The sequence below is a fragment of the Neodiprion pinetum genome, chromosome 1 (assembly GCF_021155775.2).
Source record: "Neodiprion pinetum isolate iyNeoPine1 chromosome 1, iyNeoPine1.2, whole genome shotgun sequence".
NCBI classification, from domain to species: domain Eukaryota; kingdom Metazoa; phylum Arthropoda; class Insecta; order Hymenoptera; family Diprionidae; genus Neodiprion; species Neodiprion pinetum.
The window spans coordinates 6,266,136-6,282,015 of NC_060232.1; the positions used below are offsets into that span (position 1 = coordinate 6,266,136).

The 15,880-nt window shown below is 34.8% G+C and overlaps 5 protein-coding genes across 7 annotated transcripts; 2 read left to right on the top strand and 3 right to left on the bottom strand.

Moving 5' to 3' along the window:
- Positions 1–57: 57 nt before the first annotated feature.
- On the top strand, positions 58–1,672 carry LOC124212369 (uncharacterized). The gene is made up of 4 exons (XM_046612298.2): positions 58–346; positions 482–761; positions 819–1,024; positions 1,124–1,672. Exons 1-4 carry the CDS (start codon positions 194–196, stop codon positions 1,331–1,333), a joined length of 849 nt encoding a protein of 282 aa, XP_046468254.1. The 5' UTR covers positions 58–193; the 3' UTR covers positions 1,334–1,672.
- A 12-nt stretch (positions 1,673–1,684) lies between these two features.
- On the bottom strand, positions 1,685–7,898 carry chp (leucine rich repeat containing G protein-coupled receptor chaoptin). Its single transcript, XM_046611956.2, has 17 exons — positions 7,834–7,898; positions 7,273–7,561; positions 7,033–7,203; positions 6,445–6,920; positions 6,150–6,369; positions 5,762–6,072; positions 5,463–5,687; positions 5,090–5,311; positions 4,842–5,010; positions 4,527–4,774; positions 4,100–4,384; positions 3,832–4,026; positions 3,283–3,567; positions 3,074–3,199; positions 2,842–2,955; positions 2,482–2,717; positions 1,685–2,404 (listed from the first exon to the last, which is right to left on the bottom strand). Exons 1-17 carry the CDS (start codon positions 7,834–7,836, stop codon positions 2,125–2,127), a joined length of 3,855 nt encoding a protein of 1,284 aa, XP_046467912.1. The 5' UTR covers positions 7,837–7,898; the 3' UTR covers positions 1,685–2,124.
- A 658-nt stretch (positions 7,899–8,556) lies between these two features.
- On the bottom strand, positions 8,557–10,298 carry MED4 (mediator complex subunit 4). 2 transcript variants are annotated; one of them, XM_046612318.2, is made up of 4 exons: positions 10,074–10,298; positions 9,515–9,921; positions 9,192–9,308; positions 8,557–8,953 (listed from the first exon to the last, which is right to left on the bottom strand). In XM_046612318.2, exons 1-4 carry the CDS (start codon positions 10,139–10,141, stop codon positions 8,784–8,786), a joined length of 762 nt encoding a protein of 253 aa, XP_046468274.1. In that variant the 5' UTR covers positions 10,142–10,298; the 3' UTR covers positions 8,557–8,783. The 2 variants fall into 2 exon arrangements, with proteins under 2 accessions (XP_046468274.1, XP_046468268.1); XM_046612312.2 differs by having other exon boundaries at positions 8,560–8,953; positions 9,189–9,308; positions 10,074–10,296.
- Positions 10,299–10,495: 197 nt separating this feature from the next.
- Positions 10,496–15,838, top strand: LOC124212339 (germinal-center associated nuclear protein). Of its 2 annotated transcripts, XM_046612253.2 has the most exons (8): positions 10,496–10,674; positions 10,805–10,996; positions 11,066–11,227; positions 11,281–11,535; positions 11,610–11,747; positions 11,821–12,010; positions 12,187–12,295; positions 15,200–15,838. In XM_046612253.2, the coding sequence occupies exons 1-7, from the start codon at positions 10,616–10,618 to the stop codon at positions 12,286–12,288; spliced, it is 1,098 nt and encodes a 365-aa protein (XP_046468209.1). In that variant the 5' UTR covers positions 10,496–10,615; the 3' UTR covers positions 12,289–12,295; positions 15,200–15,838. The 2 variants fall into 2 exon arrangements, with proteins under 2 accessions (XP_046468209.1, XP_046468200.1); XM_046612244.2 differs by having other exon boundaries at positions 12,187–15,838.
- LOC124212324 (uncharacterized) lies at positions 12,612–15,835 on the bottom strand. Its single transcript, XM_046612219.2, has 5 exons — positions 15,696–15,835; positions 15,103–15,177; positions 14,352–14,715; positions 13,749–14,263; positions 12,612–13,621 (listed from the first exon to the last, which is right to left on the bottom strand). Exons 3-5 carry the CDS (start codon positions 14,617–14,619, stop codon positions 13,145–13,147), a joined length of 1,260 nt encoding a protein of 419 aa, XP_046468175.1. The 5' UTR covers positions 14,620–14,715; positions 15,103–15,177; positions 15,696–15,835; the 3' UTR covers positions 12,612–13,144.
- Positions 15,839–15,880: the final 42 nt, after the last annotated feature.

Sequence of the window (15,880 nt, forward strand, 5' to 3'; positions counted from 1 at the left end):
ATCAAATTTCTACAATCTGAAACTGCTAACAGAAAAACATCATTAGTGAATTCAAGTGTTTCACTCCTCAATCCAGAATATCTCGTTTCTGTTATGTCTGAAAAATGATTCTGATTCAGTCTTTTACAAGTAAATTACTGTTCGCCAATTGATCGTGAGTAGAATTTAACTGTCTTAGTGATTGATATAAATTATGACTATGTATGGAAACGAGTCTTTAACGGTTGATGAGGATTGTCCTATTGGACCAATTTTGGCCACCCCGTCAAAAGTGGCAGAACGTCAAAAGCAACAACGTACTCTCGAATATCTATTAAAAATGAACAGACATAAACGATCCGATAAGGTGAACATAATGTAAAATAAATTTCGATTTAATAACGTAAACAAATGTAAAACTATAGTCATTTCCGCACATCTAACGCATTTCTGAGCATAAAAACTAAGCAATATAAATCATACTTTTATTACTGTTGCACAGGTTTTGCCTGAGGAGCTTTTTGATACGGAAACTAATCATGTATCTATATCAAATTCTGAAAATGATGTGATCTCCTCGAAAGTATTGAATACACTTTGTCAGGAACACGATAAATCGGGCGATTGGAAAGACAACGAAGCTTGGAAAGTGCAAGGACACGTGCAGCCGAAGGTGCCTTCTTGCAAAATAAGTACTGCTGACTGGAAATGCAGAAATTTATATAGCATGTCGAATTCACATCGTTACAGTGGTTGGAACACTGGTTATGCGGACGTAACAGGTGAAGATGTTAATTTTTTTCATTACTAGTAAAAATTTGAAACAACCATTCTTCCAGAAAGTCTACAAGAGGAATTAGCCAAAGACCGAGAGCAAAATCTGTTGTTTAATATTCGCGATTATTTGGCTGGATATCAAGAAACCCATGGCACTCCGCGAACAGAGTATTCCTTCGCTGCACTGATAAGCGTGATGGGTCAAACGACAGGCCGGGCTTTGCTTGCTCTATTCTATATCATAGTCAACATTGCCCCAGTTGCTGAAGTAAATGAACATGAGTATCGTTATGTTGTTTTCCTTAGTATCTTATCATCCAAACTCTTACTATGAAACTGATCATCGTATATAATTTTTTAATTCCAGGTGTTTTTGTATATCTTGCGATTTGTTCTGGACAAAGTAATCAACATCATCTATACTCCAGACAAACAACAGATATTAGTCAAATATTTAGTTCTTGGATTACAGCTACTAACAATTTATATTTGTCTTATGTTCATATTTGGTTTCATTATCACTCCGATTATATACATGGTTATTGAGATTCTAACGAAAATCATGTTGCTCAGTTAAACTAGGATCAAATTTAGGAATTAGGAGCGTGGGGTGAGGTACTTGAAAATAACTATATCTTTTGTATTTTGTTCACGCCATTTCAGGTTTTTTTTTATTGTTATACATATATTTTGTGACAGTTTTATTAAGCATTTTGTTAATATACATTTATATATTTGTAATTATATGAAAAAAGAATACATCCATTGAGATATAATTTAATTGTATGGCATATTAACTTTATTGTAATTGTATCAAAGTCAATGTATAATTTCTCAACTATCAACGCTGACGAAAACAATTCGTGAATGTTATATTTTCTACTTCTGAAATAATATTTTAAAACAATCATTTATTATGGCGGTAACATTGTGCTGAAAAGCTAATATTTAAAATATCGGACTTTTTTTTTTGGGGGTTTTTTTGTTTTTATAATATATATGTTTGATTACCGAGCAGTATGCATATTTCACACATTATTTCAAAATCGTTTGGAGGCAAATTATAAGTTGAAATTAAATCGTTTGTCCGCTAATAAAAATTTGTTTAGTCCGATATAATATCAATATCTAGATCTAATTTTTACGCACGACATATTTATTTTAGATCATTATTATAATACATGAATGATTTGATTTCACTGCCCAAGATGCTGTTAGCTGATTATTGGTACTGGGTATTGTTTGATTTTTTAAATGGAAATGAATAATGGTTCTCATCGGAGTGGGTCTGAAGTGTAAAGTTTTGCCAATACGATTACTGTCTATCATGATATTAGTGCATTAAAATAATCTATTAAGATTTAGAATTCAGAACACATTCACCATAAGGATTGAAAAGACCACTACGGCATTAGTTAAAATTGGTGCATTAGCTGATCCCCAGCCACATTCAAGATCAGTTTTGAGTGCTTCCAGGAGAGAGATATTATTTTTATTCAGGCAAAACGTCTCACGAAGATCGTCGTCCCAACCATTATCCCAGCAATTATATTTGTCATTTTCGTCAGGTTCAGAAATATGATCAGTATATGTGCCGCACTCATCTTCGTAATATTGCCTCTGCTTTCGCTGCCACATCTCGATCCACCTGATAATAATGTTGAGTAAGGTGTAAATTGTATCGAGCAAGACAATTTAAAAGTCATGTATTTTTTGATCACTCACCCAATTTCACAATCACAATTCAGATGACTTCCAGATAATCTAAGCTTTGTGAGGAAAGTTTTTCCTGGTATACCCGGTTTATGGCCAGACGATGGGTTTCCGATAGATCCAATATGATTATTATGGAAATCAATTGATATGTTCCTTACACTCCCTGTGTTAGTGAATAATTCACGAGGGACTATTTTGACGCTTGTATTATGTAGTGTAAAGTGTAGTTGTGAGTTTCGAATACCCTGAAAAAAAATTAAGCTATTGCGCAAGGAATTAAAATAATAATAATAATAATAATGACAACGGAACTAATATGATGGCTACATATTACAGGACCATATTACTAGTTCAATATGAGATACTTACCTGAAATATATCCTTATGTATCGTTGTCAGAGCTTTACCGCTAAGAGTCATATTGTACAGCTTGGCTGGGAATGTGCCCCTCATTTCTTTTTCTAAGTTAATGTCGTGATCAACCTAGAATCCGAAAAGCATATCTTTACTGTTTCATATCTATACTTAAGATTCCTTTTTGTAATCAATTTTAGTTATTTTTTCATTATTACAAGCTAAGTGGTACAGTATTGTTGCTTACCTCAACATGTAAACTTCGAAGACCATGATTGTAATTTAATATGTTAGGTAAATTAAAATTCTTCACTTTCTTAAACACTGTTATGTGTAAGTTGCGAAGTTTGGATGCTTTACACAATGCTCCTGCCTATAGAAACAAATTCAGTTACGAATGTAGATTTGGTAAGATACGCTGAATTGTTTGACTTGAAACAAATTAAAATTACTTACTTCAAACACATCGAGAGGTAGTCTTCGGATTTCAAGCTCTTCAAGGCTATCGGCGAGACCCAAGAAACTTGTATTCGTAATGCTAGTGATAGGATTTCCAGCAAGATTTAGAGACCTAAGCTCAGGAAGTGTGTGAGTTATCAGTGGGACAGTAGACAGTTCGTTGTAACTAAGATCCAAGTGGCGGAGCGACGTCATGTTGGCAGCCATATCTGACTGTATAGATGAAAGTTTATTATGTGCCAAATACAGTGTCCTCAAACGACGAAGCGGCAGTTCTGGAACCTTAGCATCATTGATTATATTTACTGTACTTAATCTAGACTCCAATCATACAATACCAACCATACAAGAAGCATTACCTACTTAAATTAATAATTTTATGTCTTTTTTTGAAGACCATAAATGACAAACGAAAATTTTTCAACAAAACTCAAAGTGAATAGCAGAAATAATCGTATTTTGTAATATCTTTGATTGTGAACGTTGGGAAATTTCCTATTCCTGTAAGCAATCATCATCTGTACAATGATGTAGTTGTGAACTTACCATGTACAGGGACATGTTACTAAGTCCAAGAGTCAGTAACGTGTCTTCTAAACCGTGAAAACTTTTGCCATGAGATTCCAAAATTATTTCTTTATTATGACTCAAATCGAGGTAAGATAACATGGCCAACTCTGAGAATACTCCATCATCAAGCCTCACTAGCCTGTTGTATGATAAATCCAACCAAGTCATGTCCTGGGAATATTAAGTAAAATGTCTAAATATAGCAGCTCGGCATAAGTAATATCGTAATGGATATTTCACCTACCCTAAATCTGAATATAGCATCGGTATTGTGCAGTCCAGCTAATACGTTCCACGACATATCGAGTTTGGACAAGGATGCAGCAGCAGACGGAGACATACTCTTCATTGGGAGTCGCATGAATTGATTGTGAGACAAATCTAAACTCTCTAGGTTTCCTTCGGTGAATAAATTATCTGGCAATGCTCGCAATTTATTGTGTGACAAATCTACTATGCGTAATTTTTTTAGGGATCGAAACGATTCCACAGGAATCTCGGTGATCTCATTCCAAGCCATCAGTAGAATCTAAATGAGATATGTTGCTGAATTATTTTATTACGCCATAAAACATCTCTATTTTATTGATGAATATTGATGAATTTCACATGTATTTGATTTTATTAGAAAAAATCGAGCTACTTCAGATACGTTTCTTTGCATTTCAAACCTGGAGGTTTCTTGTATTTTTGAAGCAGTCGAAGTTTATGTCCATCAAGTCATTAAAATTTAAATCGAGCCATTGAAGGTGTGGCATATTTCCAAAGACATGCTGAGTAACGTTTAGTAATTTGTTATGACTCAGGTATAGATGCGTGAGTGAAAATTCAACGGGTCTGAAATAGTACCTCATTATGTCAGAGATGTTGTTGTGACTCAAATCGAGAACTTTTATGTTCGATTGTATAATTCCTCCGACTGCAAAAAAAGCACGATTTTGATTTCAAGGGTATGTAATTATTCTCTAATACATAATAATACTTACTATTAGTTTGTGGTGTGAAAGTCGTACTGTTGATCCACAGTTTTTGAATTTTATTGTAGCTAGCATTCACTTTGAACGACGATAGCGTCCCTACTTGATCAAAAGACATGAAATCTAGTTCATGTAATTGGTTGTAAGCCAAATCCATTAATTCAAGATCAGGCAAGTTCTGAGAAAAAGAAAAATCCCATCATGAGCAACATTTATAATAAAAATTATTGCGGAATTTAACATTGCAAATAGAATACCTGAAATGCTTCATCTGTTATATCCTTGATTTTGTTACCCCGAAGATTGATGTATTTCAATCGGTTCATATTAATGAATGCCCGCCGTTCAATTTTATCAATGGAATTATCTTGTAAATTTAAAAATGTCAGGGAAGGTAGATCTACGAAACTGTTACTGCCGATGAATTTGATTTCATTGAACGCCAAGTTTATTTCATCAAGGATAGAATGAATGTCACCCTGAAAAAAATGAACCCAATTTCGCTCAACTGATAGAAATCACTATTTAGTTACCAATTACGTCAATAGTCCGAAAGCTTTCCTTATAATGAAAATTGGACTTTGAATTAAGTCTTCAATAGTTTTTAAAAATAATAATTTTTGATTTTACCTGGAATGTACCCTTTTGTATACTTTGTATTGTATTATCTTGCAAATCAATACGCCTAATTCTTTTCAAGAAATGAAAAGCTGTTTCAGGCATATTTTGTATTCTATTATTACTAAAATCAAGGTGCTGTAGGTTCGTCAAAGATTTCAGTGGGTTTGCTGGAAGATTTGTAACCGACGAAGAGAGGCCATGTGAAATTTGGAGCGTTAGAAGCGAATGCCCTACCTGTGAAAATAAAATGATACATTGTAAAGTAAACCATATGAGTTGGCGGTTTGACTTTGAATGTTTTTACCCACTTCGGCAAATGCGTCATCCTCAATAGTCGAAATTGAGTTTTCCGAAAAATCGAGATATTTTATTCCTCGAACATGCTTAAACGCATGATTTTTGATTGTATCCAAATTGCTTTGAATTATTCTGAGTTCTTTTAAATCCATTCCAAAGTCTAAGAAGTCTTCCGGTGACAATGTAGACTTAGGCATTCGGGACAAAGATATGAAGCGTAGATTTCTCATTTCCTTCAAACTTTGCAAAGATATTATGCGATTTTTCTTGCCGCTTAAATCCAAGTTGTATAACGAATATTGAAAATCGTTGAAATCTTCACCTGACAGATAGATGAAAGTTAATTGATACAGATTCACTAACACTTTCCACATAGTTTCAAAGGATATTGGATCTTACCTTGCGTAAGTGCATCAACTTTGTTTTCCCTGAACATAAAGGTTCTCAGATAGTCAAAATCTCTGAACAAGTGAACAGGAAGTTCCGTAATGTTGTTTCCAGTTAAATCAAGTAGTTCTAAAGAAGGTTCTAATCCCATGAAGACAGGACTCGATACCTCCATCAGATCACAATCGCCTAAGTAGAGTTCACGCATTTTTGAATCTTTGAACGCTCCTTCCTGTGAGATGAAAGAAAGGATTAAGAACAATTAAATCATTTATAATAAATTATTTCACAAGTGAAAAGAATATACCTGTATGATAGTGAGTGGATTACCGTCAAGGTACGTTCTGTTAACTCTACGAAAATGCTGAAACGCGCCTGGTAGAAGGTTGTTAATTTGATTGTAATCCAAGCGTAATTCATCCAAAGACATTTGCATCCCACGAATCTCATTTTCAATCTGTGGATTTAACATCCTTGATATTCTATTGTGACTAAGATCCAAGTATCGCAAGTGTTTTAAGGTAGAGAGCTGTGCATACGGCACATTATTCAGTTGATTATCATTCAGATAAAGGTGCGTGAGAAAATCAATTCCATCTTTGAACACCGTTGCATCAATTTCTAACAGGCTATTTCCATGAAGATCTAAAACTTCCAAGGCCGACAGGCCACTGAATGCATTCGCTGGAAGTCTGTCTATGAAATTTTTGCCCAGTCTAAGGGTTTGAAGCGACGTGTTGAGACCTCGCCAATTATCAGGTGTTATTTCAGATATCCGATTGCCTACAAAATTAGATCATTCTTTAAAATCTTAGTAAAAACGAAATTAGTTATGTTGATTAATTTAATGCCAAATGTTTCACTTATTGAGATTACGTGAATCCTGACTGATTACCTGTTAAATCCAGCTGTCGTAATCTTTGCAAATGTCTAAAAGATCTGCTAGGCACGTGAATTAGGTGATTATATGGCAACTCTAGCTCCCATAATGATCTCTCAAGCCCCACAAATGCATCATCTGGTATATCTGACAAAAGATTGTGCTTGATCTGGAGTTTGTATAGACCTGAAATATGATATCTTGCTGAATAATATCTTCAATAGTAGCCGGGTTACACTGATTTTGTATACATACCCGTATGAATTAAAAATTGTGGTTGCAAAAAGTGCAATCCATTGTTTTCTAGTTTGAGTATAAACACTTTTGAAGAGTTAATGGGTTGAGGGATTCGAGGCATTGGCACGTTGTGACAAGATACGATGCCTAGATCAGGAATCGCTTTGGAACAGGTGCAGAGCGGGTTAAAAAAACACGGCGGATATTGCACCTGGATTTCGTGCATTCTGACCATCGCAGACCAGAACATCAAAATTAGTGTAACAATCAGCATGATGTAGCCGAGTTTAACGAATGTTCCCAAATTCTGGAAAAACATACAACGATTAGAATGCCTATGCAATTCACGTCGTGACTTTTCAACTTTCAAGTAACTCGAATTATTAACAAACTTTTGATGGTACAATCCGGTTGATCTTTGTTCAAAATTGTTACACAATTTATTTTAATCCTGGGCTACACATATTAATATTACAGTCATAGGACTTTTATTAGCGTACGATTGTATTACTGTGCAGTATAATTATACACTTGGACTTGGTGAGCGATTATCAAAACTTCTAGCAAGTATGAAATTACCATTCTTTATGTACACTGTAGTTGGGATAGAAGAGGGACGACTGACTCTCGAACAAACCGGAATGTGGGCCATTGGAGAATGTTTCACTTACAGGGCTTGAGGATTAGGAGCAGTTTTTGTGCTTCCCTTTACACGATTAGAACTGTGATGTCAACCTAATGTGAGTAATATTCCATTACGACCGATATCAAATCAGCTAATTCCAGTCACTTTCATTATATATCAATACGCAGACGCATTTGAGAAAATAGATGACAAAATATTATTCACAAAATTGGTTGACCAACTACTTTACTTGAAAGATATCCTCAGAGTGAAAATAAAAAGTAAATACACCTCTGAATGCCTCACTGGAATCAGTTTTTAAAGTCTGGTACAAATTGCTGAGAGCGCTGATCTCATTTCTACGTACCACATAAGCCAGGAGTAAGCTCAAGGCTTTACATACCCCAATAATTGTATTCCTAACACAGACTTGCCCTACAAACATGACCCAGATATTTGTCTACATCTTTCCAATGACATTTTTTGAAAATTAATCAAGTCGTGCACTAAGAACATGAACTTCTAGAGAATATAATCCACAGCTCTGGAAAAAAAACTTTTTCGACTTATTTTACTAAGAGAGTTTTAAATAACTAGTAGAGGTGAGTAATGGGTTTAAGCTGGAATTAATTTCAATAAAATATTTTATTTTACTTATTGATACAACAGCATACATATGACTAAGCAGTTGAATTTAATTGTACAATTAGTAAAGAGAAACGTTTAAATTAAATTAAGATTCCTGTTCTTATAAAGTATATGAGAAATACTTCGTCGAGTTATACTTAAGAATGATTATAATGATTAATATGGTTTGAAAATCATATTAAAACATTCAAACCTTTTTCCTTATCATAAATGTTTTCATTCGTGAGTTGGGTATGAAGAATGAAATATTTACTGTTCATTGAGAATCACTCGAGGAACTGCTGGATGAATCTGTTGACATTACTTCAACGTCTTCCGTTTCTTGTTTATGAGTATTCATTGCTACGCTACCTTGTCCACCTACGGACATGTGGATTTCTCCTGACGGGTGCCAGGCAAATTGATTCGCCTGAGATACTGGAGGCTCTGAAATGATTTATTTTGAGTTACTTTCAAGAAATCGCTGCGATGACTTTGAGTAGATGAACTTTTTTTTTCATTGAAATATCTTCTCCAGTATATTTTCAAAGTCAATGGCAATATTCTTTTGATAAGACTAACCAGTAGCAAACAATATATTGGATAACTTCTCCAAATGATTTGGAATTGAATCGCATAGAAGAGTAATGATAAATCGAATAAGCTACTAATGTATTCTCACCACCTGCTGGATGTCCAGCTCGATGCAATTCGGCTGGAATGCCGGGATGAGATCCGATCATTTGTCCGTTCAGTGGAAGATCGCTGAGTCGCCCCAGAACGCCCAGCCTCATCTCAATATCTAGGAGGCATGAAATAATTAACATACACTAAGAGAAAGGGAATGATATCGCTGTGAAATATTTTTGAAGTTATTCGACTCAACCAAAGAGGTCATTCCAAAAGTGTAAGATTGATAATCTGATGAGCAAGAAAAATGTTTCTGTGTAAAGTTTATTATTTGAAATAAGCATTTGGAACATTACTGCATAAATCTATCGTATTCACCTGTTGGATACGGTCGGCGTGGATCGCCTTGCTGCCACGTTAATGGAGCACAAACAGCATTAGATGCGCTAATCCTATGAGCAAATTTAATGAGTTCTTCAGAAGGAACAGGCCTTTTATTGGCCCGAGATATGGACTGGAGTTTTTGTTTAGCCTGGTATATAGCAGTGGCAAGTATTTGCTCTGCTTCTTTCAACTGACGTTGTAATTGTTGAATGTCTTGATCCTGCCTCTCAACCTCTTCCTTTAACGAATCCATTTTCTGGTTTATTTTTGCCTGTTCCGATGCCAGTTGTAAAGTTGACTTGAGCTCATTGTCTTTGGCAACTAATAACTCTGTCAGTTGAGCGTGCTCGCTGCTGGATAGTTTCAAATGCTTCTGCGCTATCGTATTCTCGATCAGTTCTCTGCAGAGAATAAAAATACAGGTATGAAATTTGAGGTCTGTGAATAATTGACATAACGACGAGCGTACTTTGCGTTTTACTTTAATTTTTCCGACCATTTTATTCGACGTATGAAATCTCGGACTCTTTTTAGCACTGGTGAAAATACTTACTTGGCTATTAATTCCATGTCATCGACAAGGGATAATAATACTTCACGTGTGCTGCGATTTGATGCCATTTTACACCTTTATGTCGTTCCAGATTTTGTATACAATACAATTATCACTTTCCAGTCATTGTTTATCTTTAAACCCGCTACTCGCTGTGCTACGCTTGGGAAACGTAACCTGTGTCGATACACACATCCAGCAGTGAGTAAGCGGCAGTCCCAGCAGCCGAAGCTCTCATTGGGAGAGTCGTGCTATCCTGTAATTCGATTGGTTGAGTACCTAACCTAACATGACACAGCTATTGCTGAATGGATGCACCTGACTAGTAGTACCAATGATAGTACTTGTATACATCGTAGCGTAGATCACATGGGTGGTCACGTGACAAAGTTACATCGTGCCGCCAGCATCCAGCCGATCACTTCATTCGTGCGATTGTTGTCAGTCGAAACGTCAGTTTAGTTCGGTTCGTTCGGTTAAGTTAGTCTAAAATTATCGATCGTATCTCCTTGTTTATTCAGAGAGCGTGTAACTAAACAGTGATGTCTGACTTTATAGTTGGGACGTGTTTATTTATGTGCCCTGAGAAAGAGAGATGGATGTAAGTTGTGTGTATATTTGAATATTTTTATTCCGGCATCAGTGAAGAAGACCAGAGGGAAACCTCACTTCAGTTATTTTTATTAATTTATGTATCAAAATTTGTGGATATTCAACTGATTCTTACTCAGGAGAGAAAGAGAAGGCTTACTGCATACCTTCGAAGTTGACGAGAAAACAAAACATCTAAAACGACCAAAAGCAGATCCTTCAAAGATTGTGAAATGCTTCAGTCGACCTGCAGCCGGACAGCTCATGCCAGATACAAGCGAACTTCGACCGGCTTCTGTTCTTTTATCGACTATAAGATATTTGTTCACTAAGTAAGCCATCTGACAAGGATTTTCATAAATTCATAGCTCGCGCATGCTATATAACAAATTTTTTTGCAGTGTTGTTACGCGAGTCGATTATGACTGGGTAATGATTTATGATTTTGTATTTGATCGACTGAGAGCTATCAGACAGGAAGTTGTTATTCAAAGAATACGAGGACCTCAAAGTGTTCAAATCCTAGAGCCAATTGTTCGATTTCATGTTTACGCAGGCCAAAGGTAAAGAGACGAATACTTTCTTGCCAGTTAATTGTAATAAAATTAGTTTTCAGACTATGTGAAAAAAACATATCTGTATTTGATACGAAGATAAATAGTCAGCACCTTCTAGAGTGTCTTAAACAACTGTTAGTACTTTATGATGAACTTGAAGAACAATCCTCGATGTGTAATCCTAATTTTGAAGAAAATATCGAAAGACTTTCAATAGGTAATAACCGACCTCAAATGGAAGCTTTGTATATGCTGTTACATCTCGGTGATTCCTCGGCTCTAGGAAGAGGCATATCGCTTCCTCATAAGTACAGGTGAATTACAAGATTGTAATTACTAAGATGATACAATGCTACTTCTGGATTATATGGAACTATTATATGTGCAGGGGCAAGAACGTAAAGCTGGCCATGAAGATATCTCTTGCGTGGTTTTTGAAAAATTATGTCCGAACCTTAAGACTGATACAAAAACTTCCACTTTTGTTAAAATTCGGTGTTCTAAGTAATTTGCGGCTTTTGAGAAGGTACTTGTGCTTCAGTGCTTAATGAGATTACAAATTGTACCAAACAGATCAGGTTAATATGATCTGTTTTTAGGGATACGTTTCAAATAATGAGCGCAGCATATAACAGTAAGCTCTTAACGTTTCCTGGTCTGAAATTACAAGAAATATTGATGTATAGAGATGTTGAGAAACTTTCAGCAGATTGTAAACTATTCAACTTGTCGTTTGCATATGAAAACGTGCAATTTGATGCAAGAAAATTTAACAAGGGAATGTTATTGGTAAGTCTTGAATGGGAGTTGCATATCTGCAGATCAAGGAAAAATTTTTAAAGACCCTGTTAACATTTAACAGTTTTTTGACTGCTCACTTGACCTATAATTACAATTGTTACTTACCGTACAGTTGTATTATGTGTAAAATCCTCAGTCATGTAATACGCACTATTCATTTTCAGGCGAACCCAGATATGTATTTTACTGTTCAAACACTTCAAAAATATCTACCTATAATTCTATTACAAGATGATGATGCAATAAACGACGATAGTTCCTCGTGATTAAAAGGTATGTTCAGGTAGAACTATACATCCCTCGAAGATTATCCTAACTTCAATCACGACCTTGTATTCGAATAAAAAAATTCCTGTTCTTAATAATCTAATACAGGAATTATTTTGTGAATCATTTTGATAATCACACTGCTGATTTTGAATGAAATTAAATGCAAATTATAAATTTAGTTTGTCCTCAATACATTATGTCACAAACAATATATCAAGAGTTAGCTACCTAAGATTATGATAGGATTGGTTGAAAATTAGACGGATGATAAAAATTCTGGTCTTAGGTGCAATATTTTTTATTGTAACTTGTTAATACGAATACATGATAAATTGTGATGTTAAACACATTAAAACAACCAGTACCCATAAAATCATGTAGTTTTTTTTTTTTTGTAATTTTACAAAATTTGCATATGTGTAAAAGTGAGTGCCGTATGTATACTTGCACATCTAATTTTGTTTGATCATGTACTAACTTAAATGTTGCACGAATCTGATTTTGAATAATTGATTGATAAAACTAGGTATTCATCTATAGCTAATAAATGTGGCATGTGAATTGATATACAGACAAGCAATTTATTGCTTTTGGTGTGCCAAAATTTTGTGTTTTTACTGAGATTTTACACTGTGTTAGTAAGATTATTCTCGGATTATCATTTAATGTTATTTGAACCATAATTAACTCATAAACCCTTTTATTAAAACTAAATCATGGCAAGTCACGTTTATATGTGTATATATATATGTATATATATGTATAATTTTTTTTTCTTTTTCAATTTTCTCCCTCGTAAAATTTGGATAACTCACACGTGTTTTTATTACGTATTGTCCAGTACTGAGACTTTTAAGATTCCTTCTTCAATGCAAGTTGCAGCAACGTTTCCCGCATGGCTATTACTAGTTTTTCCAATTCTTTTGCTTTCATTTTCAAAATTGCGTTGGCTTTCTCCAAATCGTTTGCTTTCTTCATCATTTCTGCTTCTTTCACTTTTTTGTTGATTCTAGACTTTCTTGAAGCTTTGTTATTTTTTTCTCGTAATTCTCTGTAGCTATAATCTGATGTCTGTGAATCTGAGTCAGTATCTGTGTAATTTCCACTTTCTTGATCTACATCTTTAGATATCCTTCGTTTTTTTATTGGCGATTTTGTGGCTTTTAAACTAATCTTGAGCGGTGGTACAACAGGTTCAGTTTTTGCTTTGACATGAATGGATTTATTTTCTTTGCTCGACTTGCGTTTGTTAGTATTCACAACTTGGGATGGTTCGACAATTTCTGATGCGGTGGTTTCTGATTTGTTCATGAGTGATTGTCCGTTTTCCTAAATTAACAAACAAAAAGTAAAAGCAATAAGTATACAGTTTATTTTAGACTTAAATGATACTGTTTAATAAAATAAAGCCAAAATGTCGGAAGTTTATAATTTGCAATAATATAAAATAACTTACTTCGCAAACATATGTTAACAGATCGAATGATTGAAATTCAAGATCTGTTAATAAATTATCTGCCAGTAGTTGCGTTTCTTGTTCTTCAACAGTGGAATTAGCAGAAGTTGATTGATAATTGTCTAAGGTCGTAGGATTATAGTTGGGTTGATTGATGTTTACTAAATCGTTGCATGGAAAGTCGCCAACATTTGTGGTTATTGGAAACCAGTTATCGAAGTTTTCTCCGTTCATTTCAAAGCTTGAATCTGGTATGCTTTTGTTTATGTTTGGAATAAACTTTGTACTATTTGCGGCTTGCTGTTCATATGTATTCGTTGCTGGTGTCAAATCCATCCAAACATTTGATATGTCCATTGTGGTATTAAATTGGTCTTGCCCCAAGGGCTGAGACCCTCCGAAGGACATCTCTGCAGATTCGATGTTATTTTTTACAGTCCAGCTGTCACTTATTTCCGTGCTTTCTCCAAATTCTGATTTTATATTAGATAAATTGTAATAATTATCTTTCACACCTGCAATGACAGAGGTAGGCTGTGATTATCTTGATCTTTTTTCATCTATTGTCGCTTAATTAATCAATGAGGAATATTATCGACTTACCTGAAATCTTCGTCTTAATATCTTCACCTATAGGATAATCGCGTTGTCCTTGAGGAGAACGTGGTATATTGAACCGGCTTATACTTTGCGGGTCCACGCACCAGTCGCTTAAGTCCTGAAAATCTTCTTTCCAAAACGAGGGGGTAGAAACCATGGGAGTACTGCCTTTGGAATTCTTTAGGGGGGGCCAGGGCTCGAGTAGCAATTCTGATTCCATCACCGGGCTCAGTAATGGATAAGTTTCCTGTTTTAAACATGAATTTTCCATCTTTTGCAAAGAGCATCGGGATTTCTTTATTCCGCAGGATCTCACGCCACGAATAGCAGATGACTTCTTTAGCAACGGATTCCATGATTGTGGTAGCTGAAAGTATTCAAATTGCTAATATTTATTAAAACTGTAGTTACTTGTTGCAAAAGTAATTGCTCTGTATATTTCTCTAACTAAGAATCCTCATTCTTTTAAATTATTCAAAGTTTACAGAAATGCAATGTTTGAAATACTGTTTTTAAACTTTCCAATCTGACCTCAATAATATTGAATCACCAATCAAATGAAACTGTTCAATGTGACTAAATATATATACTTTGTTATTTAAAAGCATATAAATTACATACAGGTTTTACATTTTAGTTTGTCATGTAACTAGCTGGTGAAAAAATAATGTTATTATTAATAGAATTTTAAAAAAATATCATAGACTCAAATATTCCATTAATGGTTATAAAAGCTGTTTATGCTAGAACTCACTGAAAATTCACCCGCTTCCTCTAATGAAATGTTGCTGCCTTCTGGTTGCTCGGGAATAGGAGGGATTCTGAAAGCCTGTAATTACACATATTTTTAGATGATTATCAACGCATTCGTTATATCATCCGGTAATACAACGTCTGCAAAAACTTCATTGTTTAGTAGAAATATGGAACCTACTCCAGTTAGCGGTATACTACGAATGATTCATCACTGCACGTCCGAGGTTAAAAGTGTACAGAAAATGCTAATTCTGAATATTATACAAGGTAACAACCACGCCCTATCATTAAAAACCTATTACAACCATAAATGGCTTATATAATCATCCGATCCAAAAAAATATCTACGGCAAATGTTATACGGGCGTAAAAACGTGACTAATATACATATATGCATTCTTTTATATACGTATACGTACGTTATATATAGATAGAATAGAAAAAAATTAGGTAAAATAATAAGTCTTTTGTAAATACTTCAGCCCGAAATCTGTATTTCATTTCTAATGTACGAGGACTTGTTATGTAACAACGGAACATTTCAATTACGTTAAATATGTTACAATATGGTAAAGAATTAATATTGCTTACCCTCCTTTGCGATGGCAAATTCTTAGTTACAGCCTAGTAACAGGACTTAAAGGCTCTTTCACGGAGATTGAATGAGAGATTGCCGTTTTTTTTAACTATTTAATCACAACTTTCGGCGTCACGGCCGGTCGGGCTTCCTCCTCTCTCCGTTACTAAAAACGATGATGACACCGTACTGCCGAAGA

What these genes read in the sequence shown, in the direction of transcription:
- LOC124212369 (XM_046612298.2), top strand. Translation starts at nt 194, where the DNA reads ATGACTATGTATGGAAACGAGTCTTTAACGGTTGATGAGGATTGTCCT. An exon ending in GACATAAACGATCCGATAAG is followed by an intron (nt 347 to 481) that starts GTGAACATAATG and finishes ACTGTTGCACAG; the next exon opens with GTTTTGCCTGAGGAGCTTTT. An exon ending in TGGTTATGCGGACGTAACAG is followed by an intron (nt 762 to 818) that starts GTGAAGATGTTA and finishes CCATTCTTCCAG; the next exon opens with AAAGTCTACAAGAGGAATTA.
- chp (XM_046611956.2), bottom strand. An exon ending in AGGATGACGCATTTGCCGAA is followed by an intron (nt 5,688 to 5,761) that starts GTGGGTAAAAAC and finishes TTATTTTCACAG; the next exon opens with GTAGGGCATTCGCTTCTAAC. An exon ending in TACATAAGGATATATTTCAG is followed by an intron (nt 2,718 to 2,841) that starts GTAAGTATCTCA and finishes ATTTTTTTTCAG; the next exon opens with GGTATTCGAAACTCACAACT.
- MED4 (XM_046612312.2), bottom strand. Translation starts at nt 10,141, where the DNA reads ATGGCATCAAATCGCAGCACACGTGAAGTATTATTATCCCTTGTCGAT. An exon ending in ACGCCGACCGTATCCAACAG is followed by an intron (nt 9,309 to 9,514) that starts GTGAATACGATA and finishes CATGCCTCCTAG; the next exon opens with ATATTGAGATGAGGCTGGGC. An exon ending in AGCTGGACATCCAGCAGGTG is followed by an intron (nt 8,954 to 9,188) that starts GTGAGAATACAT and finishes AAATCATTTCAG; the next exon opens with AGCCTCCAGTATCTCAGGCG.
- LOC124212339 (XM_046612244.2), top strand. Translation starts at nt 10,616, where the DNA reads ATGTCTGACTTTATAGTTGGGACGTGTTTATTTATGTGCCCTGAGAAA. An exon ending in ATAAGATATTTGTTCACTAA is followed by an intron (nt 10,997 to 11,065) that starts GTAAGCCATCTG and finishes ATTTTTTTGCAG; the next exon opens with TGTTGTTACGCGAGTCGATT. An exon ending in CATGTTTACGCAGGCCAAAG is followed by an intron (nt 11,228 to 11,280) that starts GTAAAGAGACGA and finishes ATTAGTTTTCAG; the next exon opens with ACTATGTGAAAAAAACATAT.
- LOC124212324 (XM_046612219.2), bottom strand. Translation starts at nt 14,619, where the DNA reads ATGGAAAATTCATGTTTAAAACAGGAAACTTATCCATTACTGAGCCCG. An exon ending in TATTAAGACGAAGATTTCAG is followed by an intron (nt 14,264 to 14,351) that starts GTAAGTCGATAA and finishes CTGTCATTGCAG; the next exon opens with GTGTGAAAGATAATTATTAC. An exon ending in TGTTAACATATGTTTGCGAA is followed by an intron (nt 13,622 to 13,748) that starts GTAAGTTATTTT and finishes TTGTTAATTTAG; the next exon opens with GAAAACGGACAATCACTCAT.